This window comes from Hibiscus syriacus, unplaced genomic scaffold, assembly GCF_006381635.1.
Source record: "Hibiscus syriacus cultivar Baekdansim isolate YM2019G1 unplaced genomic scaffold, ASM638163v2 tig00007179_pilon, whole genome shotgun sequence".
In the NCBI taxonomy this organism is placed as follows: Eukaryota; Viridiplantae; Streptophyta; class Magnoliopsida; order Malvales; family Malvaceae; genus Hibiscus; species Hibiscus syriacus.
The window spans coordinates 30,734-48,444 of record NW_024062128.1 but is presented as its reverse complement, the minus strand read 5'-3'; the positions used below and the strand labels follow the sequence as shown (position 1 = coordinate 48,444).

The 17,711-nt window shown below is 37.1% G+C and overlaps 5 protein-coding genes and 1 pseudogene across 5 annotated transcripts; 4 read left to right on the top strand and 2 right to left on the bottom strand.

Annotated features, from left to right (window-relative positions):
* The first annotated feature begins 1,319 nt into the window (after positions 1-1,319).
* On the top strand, positions 1,320-2,915 carry LOC120201326 (annotated as a pseudogene).
* An 823-nt stretch (positions 2,916-3,738) lies between these two features.
* LOC120201289 (thioredoxin-like 2, chloroplastic) lies at positions 3,739-7,195 on the top strand. The gene is made up of 5 exons (XM_039201929.1): positions 3,739-3,945; positions 5,959-6,141; positions 6,714-6,767; positions 6,865-6,942; positions 7,064-7,195. The coding sequence occupies exons 1-5, from the start codon at positions 3,739-3,741 to the stop codon at positions 7,193-7,195; spliced, it is 654 nt and encodes a 217-aa protein (XP_039057860.1).
* Positions 7,196-7,497: 302 nt separating this feature from the next.
* LOC120201325 lies at positions 7,498-8,896 on the top strand. Its single transcript, XM_039201954.1, has 2 exons — positions 7,498-7,842; positions 7,959-8,896. Exons 1-2 carry the CDS (start codon positions 7,613-7,615, stop codon positions 8,422-8,424), a joined length of 696 nt encoding a protein of 231 aa, XP_039057885.1. The 5' UTR covers positions 7,498-7,612; the 3' UTR covers positions 8,425-8,896.
* Positions 8,448-9,244, top strand: LOC120201287. Its single transcript, XM_039201928.1, has 2 exons — positions 8,448-8,501; positions 8,546-9,244. The coding sequence occupies exons 1-2, from the start codon at positions 8,448-8,450 to the stop codon at positions 9,242-9,244; spliced, it is 753 nt and encodes a 250-aa protein (XP_039057859.1).
* Positions 9,245-11,485: 2,241 nt separating this feature from the next.
* On the bottom strand, positions 11,486-12,430 carry LOC120201312 (transcription factor MYBS3-like). The gene is made up of 3 exons (XM_039201946.1): positions 12,083-12,430; positions 11,797-11,993; positions 11,486-11,713 (listed from the first exon to the last, which is right to left on the bottom strand). The coding sequence occupies exons 1-3, from the start codon at positions 12,393-12,395 to the stop codon at positions 11,501-11,503; spliced, it is 723 nt and encodes a 240-aa protein (XP_039057877.1). The 5' UTR covers positions 12,396-12,430; the 3' UTR covers positions 11,486-11,500.
* An 820-nt stretch (positions 12,431-13,250) lies between these two features.
* LOC120201324 (inactive protein kinase SELMODRAFT_444075-like) lies at positions 13,251-17,273 on the bottom strand. Its single transcript, XM_039201953.1, has 9 exons — positions 16,934-17,273; positions 16,269-16,426; positions 16,091-16,185; positions 14,856-15,889; positions 14,487-14,647; positions 14,214-14,290; positions 13,987-14,134; positions 13,756-13,905; positions 13,251-13,407 (listed from the first exon to the last, which is right to left on the bottom strand). Exons 1-9 carry the CDS (start codon positions 17,094-17,096, stop codon positions 13,354-13,356), a joined length of 2,040 nt encoding a protein of 679 aa, XP_039057884.1. The 5' UTR covers positions 17,097-17,273; the 3' UTR covers positions 13,251-13,353.
* Positions 17,274-17,711: the final 438 nt, after the last annotated feature.

Sequence of the window (17,711 nt, the reverse complement as noted above, 5' to 3'; positions counted from 1 at the left end):
ATGGTGCTCGGGGTATCCCAAGCAACCCTTCCACAAGTGCCACCCCTCAAAAGTGTCACCCCTCAAAAGTGTCACCCCTGGAGCTCTTGCAACCCCTAACAAAGGCTCCTGGATCCGTCTCTGACCACCAAAGCCTCCCATGCTAGCACTACACCCAAACAAAACCACCCATGCTCCCACTAACTCACCATGCCATGCTCCACTCTAAAACCCATACCAACCTCACCTTAATCCAATAAAAAAAACCTTTAAGCATCGAAATAAAGCACCCAATCACCCGACAACCACCATCTTTCCACCAAAAGGATCAACATATGGGAATCTACATGTCAGAACACCAACTCGAAACCAGCAACTGCAAACGAAAACCCACCTGCATCCAAGGAAACCTCTCATCACCGTTTAGCGCAATATACATCGCTTCACCACCGGCCAAAGAGCCATCAATGAACGTTCTTTCTTCTTCATGAACCACCGTAAGAATTTTGAGGGAAACAACCCTACCAATAATGATAACAGAACATTACTCCAGAACCACCGAAACACCCTGCACATCCAAAAGCAATCTAGCTTCATCGAACTTAACTTTATTTCTTGTTTCTTCATGGAATGTAAGAAACGACCCCCACAAAGATCCAGAACAAACTGATCTACTTGAAGGTGCAGATATTTTCGAACCAAAAAGCTTGATTCCCCCAACAGAAGTTGAGAAAAAACCGTCACCCAGAATAACACCTAATCTTGATTTTTAAAACATTTAAATATGATTGTTTTAATAATTTATCTATTAAATGATTTAAGATATGTTTTTTTGAAATGATTTAGAGTAATTAAAAGATAATATCTAACATGTAGATGTAGCTGTTTAAACTTAAGAAATAATTACACTCCCTTCAACTAATGAGGTCGGTCAATGGATTCGATTTAAAATAATATTTATACATATGACCAATACTTCTACGAATACATGTCTTTGATATATTTTCTCCATCCTTGGGCGCGGCCTGCAATGAGCACTTTTGAAGGCACCAAAGACGTGACACAAAAAGGGTGCAGCGAATAGCGTTTGATCATTTTCTTAGTGGCCGGAATATTCTCAATAAAAATGGTTTCTATAAAGCAGAAAAGGTTCATCCTCATTTGGACTACATTGCTCCACTGTCCCTTACTAAGCAAAGACTTTCTTATTCACCTTGCTAAATTTGTATTCTAATTCTACGAATTATTAACATTCTATCGAGTGTTATTGATCTCGCTTTTCTTTTGTCACCGATGCTTTGATTTCATAGAAACTGTGTAGAAGGGAGAAGAAGGAAATTATGGGTACTCATTCGTTGAGTCGAACAAAGCCGATTCCAGTTCCAACACAAGAAGAAGACCCAACAAGCCATTCAAGGGCTCTTCTTTCTTGCATATTCCTCACTTGCATTGCTCTTTCAGCTTCTTTTTCAGCAACAGCTCACAGCGTTTCTCGACCTTTAAAGAAACTGGAGAAGCCTGTGGTCATTTTGATTTCCTCTGATGGGTTTCGTTTTGGGTACCAATTCAAGACCTCATTACCAAACATCCACCGTTTGATTGCTAATGGGACTGAAGCTGAGTTGGGTTTAATTCCTGTTTTCCCTACTCTTACTTTTCCTAACCACTACTCTATTGTCACTGGCATGTATCCTGCTTATCATGGTATTGTAAACAACCAGTTTGTGGATCCTAAAACTGGTGAGGTGTTCAATACGTCAAGTCATGAACCAAAGTGGTGGCTTGGTGAATCGCTTTGGGAAACTGTGGTCAATCATGGTTTAAAGGCTGCCACCTATTTTTGGCCTGGAAGTGAGGTAAAAAAGGGTTCTTGGGATTGTCCTAAAAAGTTTTGTATGTTGTATAATGAATCTGTTCCTTTTGAGGATAGAGTTGATACTGTTTAAGCTACTTTGATTTGCCTAGCAGTGAGGCTCCTGTGTTTATGACATTGTATTTTGAGTATCCTGATCATCAGGGTCACCAGGTTGGACCCGATGATCCTCGGATCACCAAGGCTGTTGCTAGAATCGATAGTTCGATTGGGAGGTTGATTGATGGTTTAGAAAAAAGACAGGTTTTTGAGGATGTTACCATAATTATGGTTGGAGACCATGGGATGGTTGGCACATGTGATAAAAAAAACTGATTTTCCTTGATGATTTAGTTCCTTGGATTAAAATTCCTGCTGGTTGAGTTCAGCGTCATGTTCCGATACTTGCGATTCGTCCACCTCCCGGTTATTCACCGTCGGATGTTGTTGCAAAGATGAATGAAGGATTGGAATCTGGAAAAGTTGAGAATGGGAAGTATTTGAAGTTTTATCTTAAGGAGGAGCTACCTAGTTAACTGCATTATGTGGCAAGTGACCGTATTCTTCCCATAATAGGGCTGATTGAGGAGAGTTTTATGGTAGAACAGAAAAGGACTAAGCAACAAGAGTGTGGAGAAGCACATGGGTATGACAATGCAGTTTTCTCAATGAGGACCATTTTCATCGGTCATGGTCCTCGATTTGCAAGGGGAAAGAAGGTTCCATCTTTTGAGAATGTTCAGATATATAACTTAGTAACTTCCATTCTCAAACTAGAGGGTGCTCCGAATAACGGTTCTTCGGCATTTCCCGAGTCTGTTCTATTGCCTAGTCAGTAGTTTTATCTCCTAAGCACGTTCAGAGTGTTCTTAGCTGCTGAAGTACAGAGTAGAAGTGGACAGGACGACAACTGGGAATAGGTATATGTCGAGACTGTGCAGAAGAAGGATATTTGTTAAAATCTGGACCAGTTGATATTGTTGAGTTGCAGATGTTTGTAATTTGTACTTTGTAAGGACTGAACTTCTACTGCTTCGTCGTCGATAAATTTTACTTTTCAAAACGAAAAATCGAATCTCATCTAGTTCCTCGGCTCCAATTTTTCATTTACCCGAGCTGCACCACGTCCTCTGAAATTCACATGACTAGTCTGTGCAAGGCTCTTATGATATTTTAGAAGTAAATTTAACTACCTTGGGGAAAAGCAAAATGTTCTAGCAGTCATTCTTGTGAAGATTGAAGAAGAGTTATGGTAGTGATGTTTGTTCATGAAGCTCTTAGCATAATCTGTCACGGCCATTCTTAATTATTATAAATAGGTGGATGTTTTTTTATGAATTGTAAAATATGATTAATTAGTATAAATGAAATCTGGCCTCAGAATGCTTATATCTTTCCAGAATCACCCCTTGAAAAAGGAACTGTTCCACGCGTTCCTAGCAAGCTATATTTTCGAATCATGCCTTTTTCAGCTTGGAAATTAGCATCTACTGATGTAGAATGAAGAAAAGTTCACATCTTTTTGTAAAAAAATATATATTTCTAATGTAATTTTGTCAATAAAAGAAATACTTTCAGCCTAATCCCAACGTCTTTTCCTGTTGTTTTTTAACTGTAAAGGTAACAGATGAGCAACAGCCTAACAGGCCGACCCATCAAAGATTCTGAAGAGAATCAAACCAACGGAATTACCAATGAAAAATGCAACTAAAAGCACGTTCTTTGGTTCGAAATTCAGTCTTTCACATCAAAGAACCGAAGTATAGGAAAGCTGTCTTTCTGTTTGACTTTCCATGTAATTTATTAGTCAAATGACTCAACTTAGCCTGAAAATATTATAAATGAATATCAATTTTTTCCTCCCCTTTTGTCTCTCCCTGCTTTCTCAAGAAACCTCTTTAGATTAGATGGCCGATGTTTGTAGATTATCAACATTATCATTTAACTGTTCTTCAGCTTCATTGCTTAGTTCCTTTGCATCCACCTTGAACTCTCCACAACTTGGTTTTCCATCCAATATTAGTTTAGATAGGAAAATATGTTCTTTACCCTCTTCCGCTGTTGGTGTTTTGCGCCTTCCTTCGACTTCCAGGAAGCAGTTGCTGTCTTTTAAGGTAAAGTGGTTTGCTGTTTTGTTCTGGGTTTTCTTGTTTTAGTTCCATTCATGAGTCAAATCATGAGTGCCCCATTGGTTTGGTTTGTTTGTTTATGCATTTTTAGTATGAAATCTAGGAGAATGATGCATTTTTAGTATGAGAACCTAGTTGGTTTGAATCTATTGGCAACAATAACAATAGATTTACAAACTGCATGCTACAGCAGCTACCATCTTCATCTTAGTTACCAGTTTTATCATCTGTGGCTTTACATGCCTTAAGATGTATCAGCTTACTGATGCTTATACACCAGGTTTTTGTGGATCATTTAGTTGGAATTTTTCTAAATTCAGTTCATTAGATTCTTAGGAGGTTGTTTTCCCTTATCCTCTTTGGAGGTTTCTTCATTAAATTTTTTGGTATCGACTCTATTGTCTTCTTCTTTTCGAAGTCTGACAATCAATTCTTCCACAGTCATTTCCTTCCTTTTATGATTCAGATAATTTTTGAAATTACTCCATCCAAGAGGTAATTTTTCAATAATAGCAGCTACCTGGAAGGATTCGCCTATGACCATTCTTTCGGCAAGAATTCCATTAACAATTAGTTGGAGTTCCTCCACTTGTTTTACTACTGGTTGAGAGTCAACCATAGTAAAATTCAAGAATTTGACAACTAAAATTTGTTTAGCTCCAGCATGTTCGACTTTATATTTGTGGTTCAGTGCCTCCCACAAATTTTTAGTTGTTTCATAACCAACGTATATCAGATACAATGAGTCATGTCTATTCAGAATATAGTTCTGGCATATGTAATCATTGGCTTCCAATCATCAACAATATTGAAGTCGATAATATTGTCTACCTCTCCTTCTCTTCTTTTGTTACCACATCTTGAAATTTTCTCCACAGAATTTCTTTGGTTTCTCATTGTGATTAACTATCATTATCGGTTGACTCACATTTAGATTTGGATTCTGAACCAGTACTATCATTCTAACGTCCAAGTTGGGTAAACTGGTGGAGTCTCTTGTCTCCATTACTCTGTACAAGAAACAAAACTGAAATTAATAATAATTCCAATAAACAGAAAATTAATTCTTGTTTATTTTTAATTTTGTTAACGAACAAAATCAACGTTCTGAAACAAAATTAGTAATTAATGTTACTTTAACGACAATTTCCATTAAACATATTTCTCCACTTTGAGATTAAGCAAACGAGTTAAAATGGCAGGATAAATCCCGAAAACATATTTATTTGCTATCTCAATTTACCATAATTTTCGAATTAAAACGGATTAAAGAAAAGCAAAATCAAGAAGTTGTCTTAAGATTGTTATAAAATAATAACAATGCAAGATGAAAATCAAACATGAGAAAATAAAAAATAAGGAAGTTAAACTTCTTAAAAACAAAATAAAATTGAATAAAAAGTTTTAATAGATATATCGATAGGAAACGAATTGAGGCCTGTCGCTACACAGTTTTTTTGAGATATATTTTCGCCTATTAGAGAAAAAGAGAATTTTCAAGTTGTTTGAAGTTCTTGATTTCTAAGATATGTTTAACTTAGAATGTTAGTTCTCTATTTATAGGGAATTCTCAAAGGAGAATTTACTAAAAAAAATGTTATTCATTAATATTCAAATTTTAAAAAGATAATATCTTTTAATTTAAAATTTTCAAAAAAAAAAAATCAAATCATCAATGAATTCACTTCAATTTTTTCAACATTATCATTCATGGTTAATAACTTTCTCATTTATTTCTTGTTATTATGAATTGCATGAGATTGAAACATGTTAAAGTATTGATTAAGTATGAAATTTTCTCCTGCAATTGGGGCTACTTCTTCTCATTCATGGCTGATAGCATTAACTTATCACCCGTTGAGTAGGTCTCACTGTTAATTACACGTGCAATGTTTTCCGGAACTGTACTTCACTGGATTTCTCGATGCAATTTGGAGAAACTATTGATCAGTTCCCTATACAGAGAAGGAGAACCATTAACCAAGTTTTTTATTGCAGGTTCATGCGGCTATTACAGAAACAAACCAGCCGAAATGGTGGGAAAAGAATGCAGGACCAAATATGATTGACATTCACTCTACTCGAGAGTTTTTGGGTGCGTTAAGTGAAGCTAAAGATAGACTAGTGATTGTTGAATTTTATGGAACTTGGTGTGCTTCTTGCAGAGCTCTATTTCCCAAGGTAATTCATGTTTTCTAATACTTCAAAGATCAAATCAACTTTTGGTGTTGGCGAAATTTTGCTCTTTATTAGTTCTAGATGATTTCTGCATTGGAGAACCTCAAAGTATCTCTCGAAGAAATATATCGTTATTCAGATTTTAATAACATGATGGAAGATATATAATGAGTACAATATATGATCCAATAACTGCAAACTGCCAAGTCTATCTTGGTTTATATAATGTTTGACATTTGTTAGAGTGGTCTATAAGATGTGATGGATGCTTTAGTTCTCCTTTGACGTGAGGTCCCTCCTTTATCGGGAAATATTAGCACGGGGTCGTCTTTAAGAAATTAAAATATACAGTCAGAAAGCTTACTGTAGCACCATAAGGTCTTTTGATTGAATTCATAATCTGATGTTTATTAGTTCATCGCTTACTTCCACTCAAGAATGCATCCAACGGCAACTTCTCGAACCAGGCTAATAGCTGTGCTCTTTAAATAATTTATGTCTGAACCATTTGGTGTTACCACTTTTTGAAATAGTTGATGTTGTTTCTGATGTATGCTGAATGATGAATTTGGCAGCTCTGCAGGACAGCCCGAGAAAACCCTGAGATTATCCCCTCCAATCCCGTAGTCGTACTTGCCCTCGTTAAAACATGATTTGATCCTGTTGGTTATTCGTTCTCCACTTGGCTGCTAGGAAATTGATAAACTTGCTTGAATTGCATACTAGAATCCTTTGTCCGGTGGTGGTCTTTTTGTTCAGAGAATGGTAAGAGAAGTATACAAGCCGGAAGGACAACCGTACAGGGTTTCTTGCTAGAAAACTCTTCTTCATGCATATTTAGGCTTCGAAACTTGCATGTATAGATTATCAGTTTTCTTATGAAACAGTATCACTTACAGAAAACTCTTTTCCTTGTCATCTGCAGTTTCAGAAAATAAAGGATGCCATCAAAACACATAGACAACCGCATTCCAACATTGGCCCGTCGAAGGAAGTCGAAGACCTGAATCTTGAATCTGTATCTGCTCCGATCAATAAGCCAGCCGTGTCAACTTAAACACGCAATTCGTTAAAAAGCATGTGTCTCCACATCTGCATTTCCATGTATATTGCACATCCAGTTGACTCGTTTTTCAGCTTACATAGTATTATTGTATATTGGCATTTTTCTCAGTAAAAGAGAACCAATTAAAAATTCTTAGCTTTGCACTTTGAAGCATTCTTTTTTACTCTTATCCTACCTGTTATATAGCACAATGCACAAGCTTCCCATTTATGCTTTCGAGGCTCTTCTCATGGCGTCCTCATGTGGCCCGTTGTCTTTGGGTCTCAGTCCAAACTAAGAACCTATAAAAAGAAAAGACTAGCCGGCCTGTATGTACCTGATTACTGTATTCCAATTAGTATCTTCCAGTTCTATCTATCAATTTTCCCGCGTTTTTCCTATTGACAATCCGAGAAGACAAAGGAAGCCATGGAAGAAAGAAAAATGGAGCAATGGGTTACGTTGTTTGACATTTTCATGAATAACCCAACACCTGAAACAGAAGCATCTCTTTGGCTACAACAGAGTTTCAATGCGACAACATCTTCATCGTCAACAATAACTCCAATCACGACAAGCTCTTTCCTCTCTTTGCTTACCAAACCCTGCAATCCCATTGTCAAGGACTCATCTTTCTCTCCACCTACCACACCAAAAAGGTAAACCCAGAAATTTTAAGCAATAGAGATGCTTCCTTTTGCCTTTTCTATTAATTGTTTTTTTTTCCTTTCAGTTTTGTTGATTGGTGAGTTGATCTCTTGTTATTTTGCTTAAGAGTTATGTTTATAGAGATGCTTCCGGGTATGGTTCAGTCAAGAAAATTGCCGTTTCTTGCTTGGGAGAACAAAAAGTTTATTGCGAAGGAATTATCTAAGCTGGCACGTATTTTTTTGAATGAAATTTCAGGGCTTGAGTTTTGGGTCAAGAAAGCAGCACGGAACCTGTTCGATAGAATGTCTGAACCAAATCGTGTTAATGAGTGGATTTCTAGTTTTGGTCTGGACTCCGGTGAAGAATTAGTCGAAGAGTTCGAGTCCATGCCGGGTTGGCTTAAGGACACGTCTACAGCTAACGATCCACTTCTCTATTGGCTTCCTTTATCTGCAGCTGATTTTGGTCCGAGGTTTTATGATGATAGTTTGGAAAATGATCAGAGCTTGTTCGATCAAGTTGAAGAAAATGGAGACGACAGTAAGAAGGAAGTTGGGGTCGAAATGGCAGTCGATCGGGCTCGAATGTGACTTTGGAACCTGAAATTGAAACTATGGCTATTAGTTTGAGAGACAGGTTTATAAACTATGAGTCTAGTTTCAAAACGGTAACTTTGGCGAATGAAATTCGCCAACATTGTTTCGATAAAAGAGCGAATTCTTTTCGAGTTCTGAGTTTGATCGAGCCTTGAAAACCGAGGATGAGACTGCTTTGGTTCTAATTTCTCATCTTTCGAGTGAGGATGAAGACAAGCTTGCTTGGCCAAGTCAGGTTCTCTGCTCAATTGTTTTCCCCAAGTTTTTGGTTCTAGCAGATCCAGCTTCTCGTCTGCTACTGACTTCGACGATTGAGTACTTCAAGCTTCATCAGAGGGCCACGGTACACGGATTATTGTTTCCACTCGTACTGCAAAAAGAGGGTATCAACACCCCAATCTGTGACGTGATGACTAGGATTGAGAAGGAATGCCTGCACCTGGCTCGCGTTTCTGTCTTCTGTCGGACGCTTCTTTGTTGGGAGGAAGAGGAGAGGAGATTCATCTTGCTTCCATGCCACGAATTTCTCTTCTCGAACGAATTGGTATGGACGGATTCGCTATTTAACCTCTTACACAACATCTTGAATCATAATGTTCACTTAACTCAGGATTCTGTTGATCGTCTTGTGTACCATGTTAGGCAAATGGCTGAAACATTCTCCAAATCTTTAAAATTTGGAAACTTAGTGTTACGTTTGGTCACGAAATGTTCTTCCATGCTCGACTCGCATGAAGGATTTACTGACCGAAGCAGCGGAGTGCACCACACCTTTGTTACAAGATCCATACTATCAAGAATCCCTAGGTTTTAACATGATAATTTGAAATTGAATTATGATTTTATTCGTTTTACTATGTTAAAATTTTAGATTTGATTTTTTATTTTAAAATCTCCATTTTTTGTAACGTTAAAGTGAAGATGTGTAATTATTTGAATATTTTAAGGAGATCATAATGAAAATTTAATCAATTGCATTGAACTATTAATAAAAATATATTTTAACTTAATGTTTAAAATTATTTAATACTTAATTTATTGAGCAGTTTCAAAAGTTAAAAGTATTATTTTTTTCAAACTTTTGTTTTATAAAAAATATTCATATTTATCGGGCTGTTTAATGTTTTGTTTTAGCCAAATAAATTCATCAAACTAAAATTTAATATTTTTCCCTAAACAAATTAAAACAGTTATTTTCAAAAATATATATATATATATATATATATATATATATATGATTCTGTTACACAATGTAAAACTCTTTTAATTTTACACAGATTTAAGATCGTTGGAGGAGAGAAAATAGATGGTTGAGATTAACAGTAGAAAATGATAAGATATTTACTGAAAAGAAAATACAAAACGTGCCGATAATGTTGCTATATATGATGAAAAATGAGAACACGTAGATATAGATGAAAGGTTTATGATATCCATAGATTGAATTCATGATGCACAAACAGATGGGACAGCATGTGGGTATACATACAAATAAATAAAAAAAGTTTGGTTGGCAGCCAAAAACAACATGGCACCTCATTGATGTTTTCAGCCGTAACCAAAATTTAAAACATGTCCTAGTTTGTTCAAAGGTCACTATGCTTTTAATATAGCGATAGTACCAATATCGGTAGGGATGGGCTTTGACATGAGTTCCACGGATTTTGATCAGATGGATTTTAGATTGAATGAAGTTATCTTAAATCCGGATCAAATTAAGTGTAGGTAGAAAAATTAATCATTAGATCGAATTCGAGTGACCTAAAAACCCGACCCATAATCATTCTTAAATATCGGTTAAGCCAAGTGGTAAAAAATTCGATTCTTTTGGTATGAAATTTTAGGATAAGTGAGTGAGTGGGAGATAAGGAAGGTACGTATATGTCTGTAGAATCTCAGTTGGCTTGGTTTTTCCTGAGCTATACTATATACTATTACACTATGCTTATAATAAACATGACAGAAACTGTATAGCAAGATTCCTTTCAGTGTTTTCCCATTCAGCAGCAAAATGGCAAATTTCAATGCCAATACTGCTCCAAAGTGGTGATTAATGTTGTATATTTATTGTTATTCCAAGCTTTTAAGCTTGTGGACAAGCTTCATTTCCCTATCTTTCGAGTCTTTACGAAGTTCAGACAAAAACTGGGGAAGGACCCCCTCTGCTATGAACATGTGATCATATAGGTCCGATTTTTTAGCTCATCTGAAACCGACTTGAAAATTTGTCCTCTCTACCCACACCCAACTCGACCCAGGTTTAGGAGGTCCAATTCAACCCAATTTTTAAAGTAAAAAGCCGAACATGATCCATATATAATATATATTATTATTAAGTAGAATAAGGACCTAATTGAAAAAAAATATTGAGAGGTATATTATTACAATTATCCATAAATATATAAGAGATAATGTAACTAGCATCTCGGGTCATGTTGATTTTTTCACTCTAAACTCAACTCATTCCGATCTCATTCCTTAAAAAAAATATGATCCAGCCCAAAAAATAAAAAATCAATCTGATCAGATCAGGTCAGAGTTGTCAAATTCGAATAAAATACTCATCTCTAATCGTGATTGGTACATTATAGTATAGTACGTAGAATTAAGCATGTTTAATCTATATACAGTGACATTATCAAGATCTTTTATGTTCTCAATTCCTTTGCTTTTTAATTCTATGAAAGATGGGTTTTGTCTTGAAGAGGACCCAATAACTGGCTGAATTGTCAATCTATGCATCATGGTCCCAAGTTCCTGGTATATAGGACAAGGTGCAACTTGTCTTTTTCTTGTGTATTTATTCACATCATGTGCCATGAATACACCTTTCATGAAAAAGTGCAGTCTCTTCAACATTTCCTCGTAATTTGTATAGATGTTGTGGAGGAAAGGATATGGACCAGCTATAAAGAGTGAAAAATTCATAATTTTCTTGTAGATAATGCAATGGAATGAAGATTTTACTAATTATGATTAACAAAGGAAGGATTAATTAATTAAATACTACTAATTAGTAATTACTATAGTATTGTGTTCATCTTTATCAGCTTGAACTGAAAAGTTATTGTTAAGTAACACTGATGAGGGTCGTTGGGGACGACTTGTTTTCTTCTAAAGCCGGCCTCGGGGCCGCAAGTGTGAGCTCTAGATCAGGTGTTGTGTCATGCGGCGAACCGTCGACCGGCTTGGGATGATGATGATGTTGATGTTGATGACGATCCGAATTGAATCGAGGGATTGTGAGACTAGGAGGAGGTCCGGCCATGCTACTGCTTCTAACCTGTCATGGCGTCAGAACAGGAATGACAAGAAAAATCTTAAACAGATAGTCGGACCTACTGATCTGTGTAGCGGATAACGTACCATGTCGAACAGGCTGGAACGTCGGTTCTTCTTGTCGAGCGTTGCCAGTCGGAGAAAATACTTTTGAGCGTGGCTAGCAACTTGGGTCGGAGTTCTGGTAGTAACAAAGTTTCTGGAGATGCCTCTCCAGTCTCCTTTCCCAAGCTTCTCAAGCCCTACTAAAAAGATTCTGTGTTCCTCTTCTGTCCATGGAACTCCTGACTTTACGCATCCAATCCATACAAGTAAATATATACATACATATATACACACACATAAGAATAGCAAATTGAACATCTACAAGTACCCTTTTTTTTCTCGGGAGATCGGCCACCATCAGACAGATAACCAACGGAGATTTTATCAGAATTCTCATCGATGGAAACTCGAGAGGAAGACAAAGATGAAGGAGAAAGAGAGGCCGAGGAAGAAGACAAGCAATCCATGCTGAAACTCTTCTTCATATTATTAGCAGCAACAGACGAAGGTATGTCGAGCTGCAGCTGAACACCGAACAGCCGAAGTCCACCGCCACCAGCAGTGGTAGTAGTACCCCTGAAAGTGGAGCAGGTCCTCGAATTGTGGCCTATATTCCCACAATGTGAGCACCTCCTGCCCATTTCCTTCCTGACAAAGCTTTTCACAAAGAGAATGGAAGCAAAGTGAATAAGTTTGGTGAAATATAAAAGGTGGGGTTCATGAAAATGGAGGCATACCTAGAGGAGATGATTGGATGGACTTAATTTATTATTATTTTGTTTGGATATTTTCTTTTCCTCCAAGTTGAAGAGTTAATCATGGATTGACATAGTAGACAACTCCATTTACATGGTTTCAAAATACACTGATTTGGCATTATTATAAAAGTAGAATCTCTCTCATCGTATAACATATGATAATGTTATTAATTTCTAATCTTGTTTCAGTACATATTGACATTAAATAACCTTTGTATAGCAACTACATTATGTCATTTCGATAACTATGTGAGATGTGAGAGATCATCTATTATTCATTGCATTTGGTTTAATTATTTGTTCTTATGCACGAGGCCATTCTAGTACATACACTGAACTAGGAAAAATATTAATATTTCATGTTATAAAAGTAAATTTTTAATTTAGTTTATTTTATTCATAACATCATAATTCTTTTTCGTTGTCTTTTCAATTTTTCAGGGTTTTATCATGATTAATCTGAATCAATCCGTATCGAATATTTGACTTTAGTAAGGATTCTAAAATTTATGAGAAAATATCCGATCTAAAATTAATTAGAACAATAACACCCAAAAAATATTTAGTTTAGGCTAAAAACGTGTCCAACTCCAAATAAACAGGAGAAAAATGAAATTTTACAGTTACATATGAGTATGACCATACAATAAAATCTATATCATATTAAAATCAAAGGGTGACATTATTTGCCTCAGGCCTTCTTTAATATCCAAGAGTGAGCTGTCTATCTACTCTTTCTACATAGTGTAGCTACAGATATTTTCTGCCAAGACCATGATGCTGATATTCAATCTAACTGCTTCGGCAGCTCACCGGATGCGCTTTAACGATCCCCGGAAATTCATGCATAGAAGGTCGAATTTGTGATGACGTCCCCCTCCAACATCCGAAGTACCTTCATGGTGTAAACTTAACTCAGTTAACTGTAAATTGTGAAAGGTTAAGATATGATGTTTACAAGAATCATATAGGTGACAGGGTAAAGATTTCTAATTGTTGAACACGAACGCATTTATGGCAACCACTACAAAATGTTCCGACAGTGTGATGGAGAGTCGGAGACGCGGAGCAGATAAGCTGCACAAAGGACTATAACTTTGACATACACATGCATACCTAGTTCTATTCAGTGTTTCAGAGATGCTGAGATTGGATGAAATTGTTCAATGATCATTGAAACAATGATGACAGAATAAATGTGTCTCGGAAGGGATTTTTATTATGCAATTCCTAATTTTGCAACCTGAGACATACGAGGCCTTGTATGAGGGTCTCGCCCGATGCACAAGGAAGCGCATTGCAGCATGCTGTAGAGCTCTTGCTCCACGTAGCTGTTCCCCAAGCGGGGGTCGACGAGTTCCTGTATGGCATAACTTTCTAGTAAAGGACGTGCCTGCAACAAATTCAAATCGATGAAAAATCCAGCTTAAATTAATTCCATAAGTTTGTAACCTGAAATAAGTCGGACACGTACCCATTCTGTGAGGCACTGCTGTCCCTTTGGCCGACCGATGTCCATAGCTTTTCGTCCTGTGATCAGCTCCACCATTACCACCCCAAAGGAGTAGACATCAGCCTTTTCTGTTATTTGGCCACTTTGGGCATATTCTGGAGCTAAATACCTACCAAAAAGAGTGTTATCTTCAATAAATTTGTTCATTCTGGAAAATATAAGTAACAAGGAATAGAAAATATATGTACCCGAATCGACCAATCACTCTAGTTTCGACTCCTCTGCCTCCATCTGGCTGCCACCTTGCCAACCCAAAATCCCCAACCTGAATGGTTCAGAAGCAATAGTCAGTTTACAGTCTGTATCATATGCCTTTCTTATAGCCACTGGTATATGTGCCTGAAGTTTGGTACAAAAAGAAGACTTCTCAGACTCGAATGAACCGAGCATGAAGAGGAACAAACAGCTGATCAAGAGAAAATAGAAAATTTGTTAACATAGATCTTAGAGATGTGACGTACTAAAGGTTTGAAATCATGGGTGACAAGGATATTGTTGGGCCGCATATCTCGGTGTACGATACAACCAACTCTGCATTCTTCATGAAGGTATCTCAATCCTCTGGCTGCTCCAACAGCAATTTTTTGTCTTGCATACCATCGTAACGTATCATGATTTCTCCCTGAAAATTTCCAATTTCATGATTATCTATTCAGAGAAATCAGCAGTGCTCGTGAAGGACAAGGGACATATCAGACTGATGATAATGTTGTATACATTCAACCAAATTTATCTACCGATCAAATGTAGTACTCAATGTCTTGTCTTAAGTACATTCCATTAAACTCGTGTTACTCAATCAAACTATAGTTTCAAAGAGGTGAACTTACCATAAAGATGAGAATCCAGAGACCCATTGCAGGCGTACTCATAAACTAACAATCTTTTTCCATCGTCAATGCAGTATCCGATCAGCATTACAACATTCCGATGCTGTGCACAACTTAACACCTCAACTTCCGAGCAAAATTCTCGGTCACCTTGAGAACTAGCCAACTTATGTTGCTTCACAGCAACCACCTGACCATCAGGTAAGATCCCTCTATGAACAGAACCGAATCCGCCTTCAGCCAAGAAATTTGATTGTGAAAAGCCATTTGTAGCACGTTCCAGTTCAGCATAAGTGAACCCCCTTGGAGGGTGCCCAAACACAGGTCCCTTGTGCTGACATATTGAACATAATGGAGGAGGTCCAGGAGGAGCATTTCTTGACAATGAGATGGCTTCCCTCACACTTTTGCTGACCTTCAAATCAGGTCTATAATTAAGGGCCCCGACATCAGGTTCTCGATTCAATATAGATAATTTCTCCAACAAAAAGTTATACGTTGAAGTTATAGATGAATCGTTCAGTCTCCGTAAATCGTTTTCGAAATGCTTAGAGTCGGGGCTAGAACTACGGAAGTTGGACATCCGTGGAGTGAAATACGATCCGGTTTTAAGAGAATCTAGCTCACTTTCAGAGTCCGAATCAGATTCAAACAGACTTTGTCTTTTTTCAGTGATAAATGGATAACTTTTCTTCAAACTTTCATATACCCCAGGGAGCAACAACGGTGAGGCCCCTGGATCTGAGCCTGATACTGATGAAGTTCCGATATTAGTAGCTGTTAGGGATGATTCACGCTCAGGACTACTGACCGGAGTCACAAATGGCCCTGTAGTTTCATCGAACATGTCGTGCTTGCTTTTCCTACGTTTAGGATATGTTTCTGATTCAAAGGATAATGGCCAAGCCACTTTAGGTGCCATGTTCGGTGATCCAACCAAGTTCAACCGATGAACCTTCGGCTGTGAATGCTTCATGACCACAAGATTGCATTGCAGCTCTTCCAGACAATGTTTCTTCTCGTGTTTTAAGTGTCTGTGAAAGCATTCAAAGGCAATAAGAACAACAATTAATTGAACAAAATAGAAGAACAGAAAGAAGTTAAGAACATCAGAATGTTATCCACTAAACGAATAAGTTAACTAAAACCATGTGTAATTTGCATAGTCACACAAAGCTAAACAACAGAATGTGATATATCATGCAAGATAACAAAGTTTACATTGTATATATTACTTATCCAAAATCACCCAGTTGGATTGAGCTTTCTTGGCCTCGGTAGCGACTATTCCGTACGGTGATCCAGGAACAATTTTTATCCTGACTTTCACCTGCAAAGATATCTTAACAACTGAACTCCAGGAACAAAGAACTAAACAACTAAAGGAGCATCTGAAAATAAAGAAACACAAACCTTCTCGGGGTCATAAACATCTTTTAACTGAAAAATCATTTGGGAGCATAAATCTGCAAGATCCTGTTTTGCATCTGAATTATTAGTTCCTGAGAGAGACTTCCAATGACCAGTGGCACAATCACTGGTAAATCTTGAAATCCCCCATATCCTTTTACCTGAGAATTCATGAAGCTATCATCATCAGCAAAGAATGCTTAAACCATGTTCTCAGCTGTAACGGCAATGTATAACTGAATCCGGTAATCGAAAATTATCAATTATGACTTATGTGTGCTAACAAACACCCCAAGTCCAATAAAGGAATAAAGAAACATTATGCAATTTCACCACAAGCTCACTACAATCTACTCAAACTAAGTGAAGTTAAAAGGCATTATCAAATTCGGGAACACAGAATTCAACAGTTTACTTGTGTGTTAAACGGCAACACATTTTGTTGCAATGAGTGTATCTTGCCACTTTATAAGGCATAAACATAAAAAAGTGGAGTAGAAGTAGAACAAATTTGTTTCCAAAAGTATATAGCAAAACCCAAATGCAAGCTCAGCTTCTGTGCATATAATTTCTATTACCCAAATCTGCTCAATGATTTCCATCACACAAAGAGTAAAGAGAAAAACAAATAAAAGAGTGAGAGAAGATAAAAAGGAAAAGTAAGTTACTTGAGGAGTGGACTGGAGCAACCACAAGCAGCTTAATGCAATCCCCAGGCTGAACAACATGAGTCAAAGCCCAGACCAGAGCAGTCCTTGGGATCTCTCTTGCTGCTTTAACAGCCACCACCACCACTTTACTTACCAAATCTGAGCTACCCTTCTGTTTCATCTCCGAAAACCCAGCTAGAAACTAAACCCCTAAACACCTCCCAAAGACCTCATAATCAAAACCCAAACCCCATTTCTTCATCAAAACAAAGCTCTTGATAAAAAAAAAGATTGTATTTTCTCTGATTCAGAATACCCAAGGTGCTTTTTTGGTTCATCTTCCCAGAAGAAAAGTTTGTTTAAAAAAATTAAAAGAATAGCAGACAGGGAAGTGCACTTCAAGGTAACTTCATCAAATCAAGTAAGCTAGCTCCTAAAAAGGACAAATAAAACAGTAGTTACAAACCTACAAGCCCCTGTTTCTCTCATTCCCTCTCTTAAAAAACAAGCTTTGCCTGCTTTGGATGCAATAAAGGAACATGTAAATATCAGTTATTGTTCTTCCACAGAAACTAAGGCTGCCTTTTTCTTTCTATTAGTTCATGTAAACTGCGTGAGCTGCAACAAAGCGGTTGGTCTAATTTAGAAGCTTTCCATGTCAACTTTGTTATTGTTTATAGATATTTATCCCCCACCTTTCAACAAAATCACAACAAAGCTTGACTGGCAAGTTAAAATATATTATTATGTAGATAACAAACGACAAAAAGAAACACTTTGGGTAGTAAGAAACGAC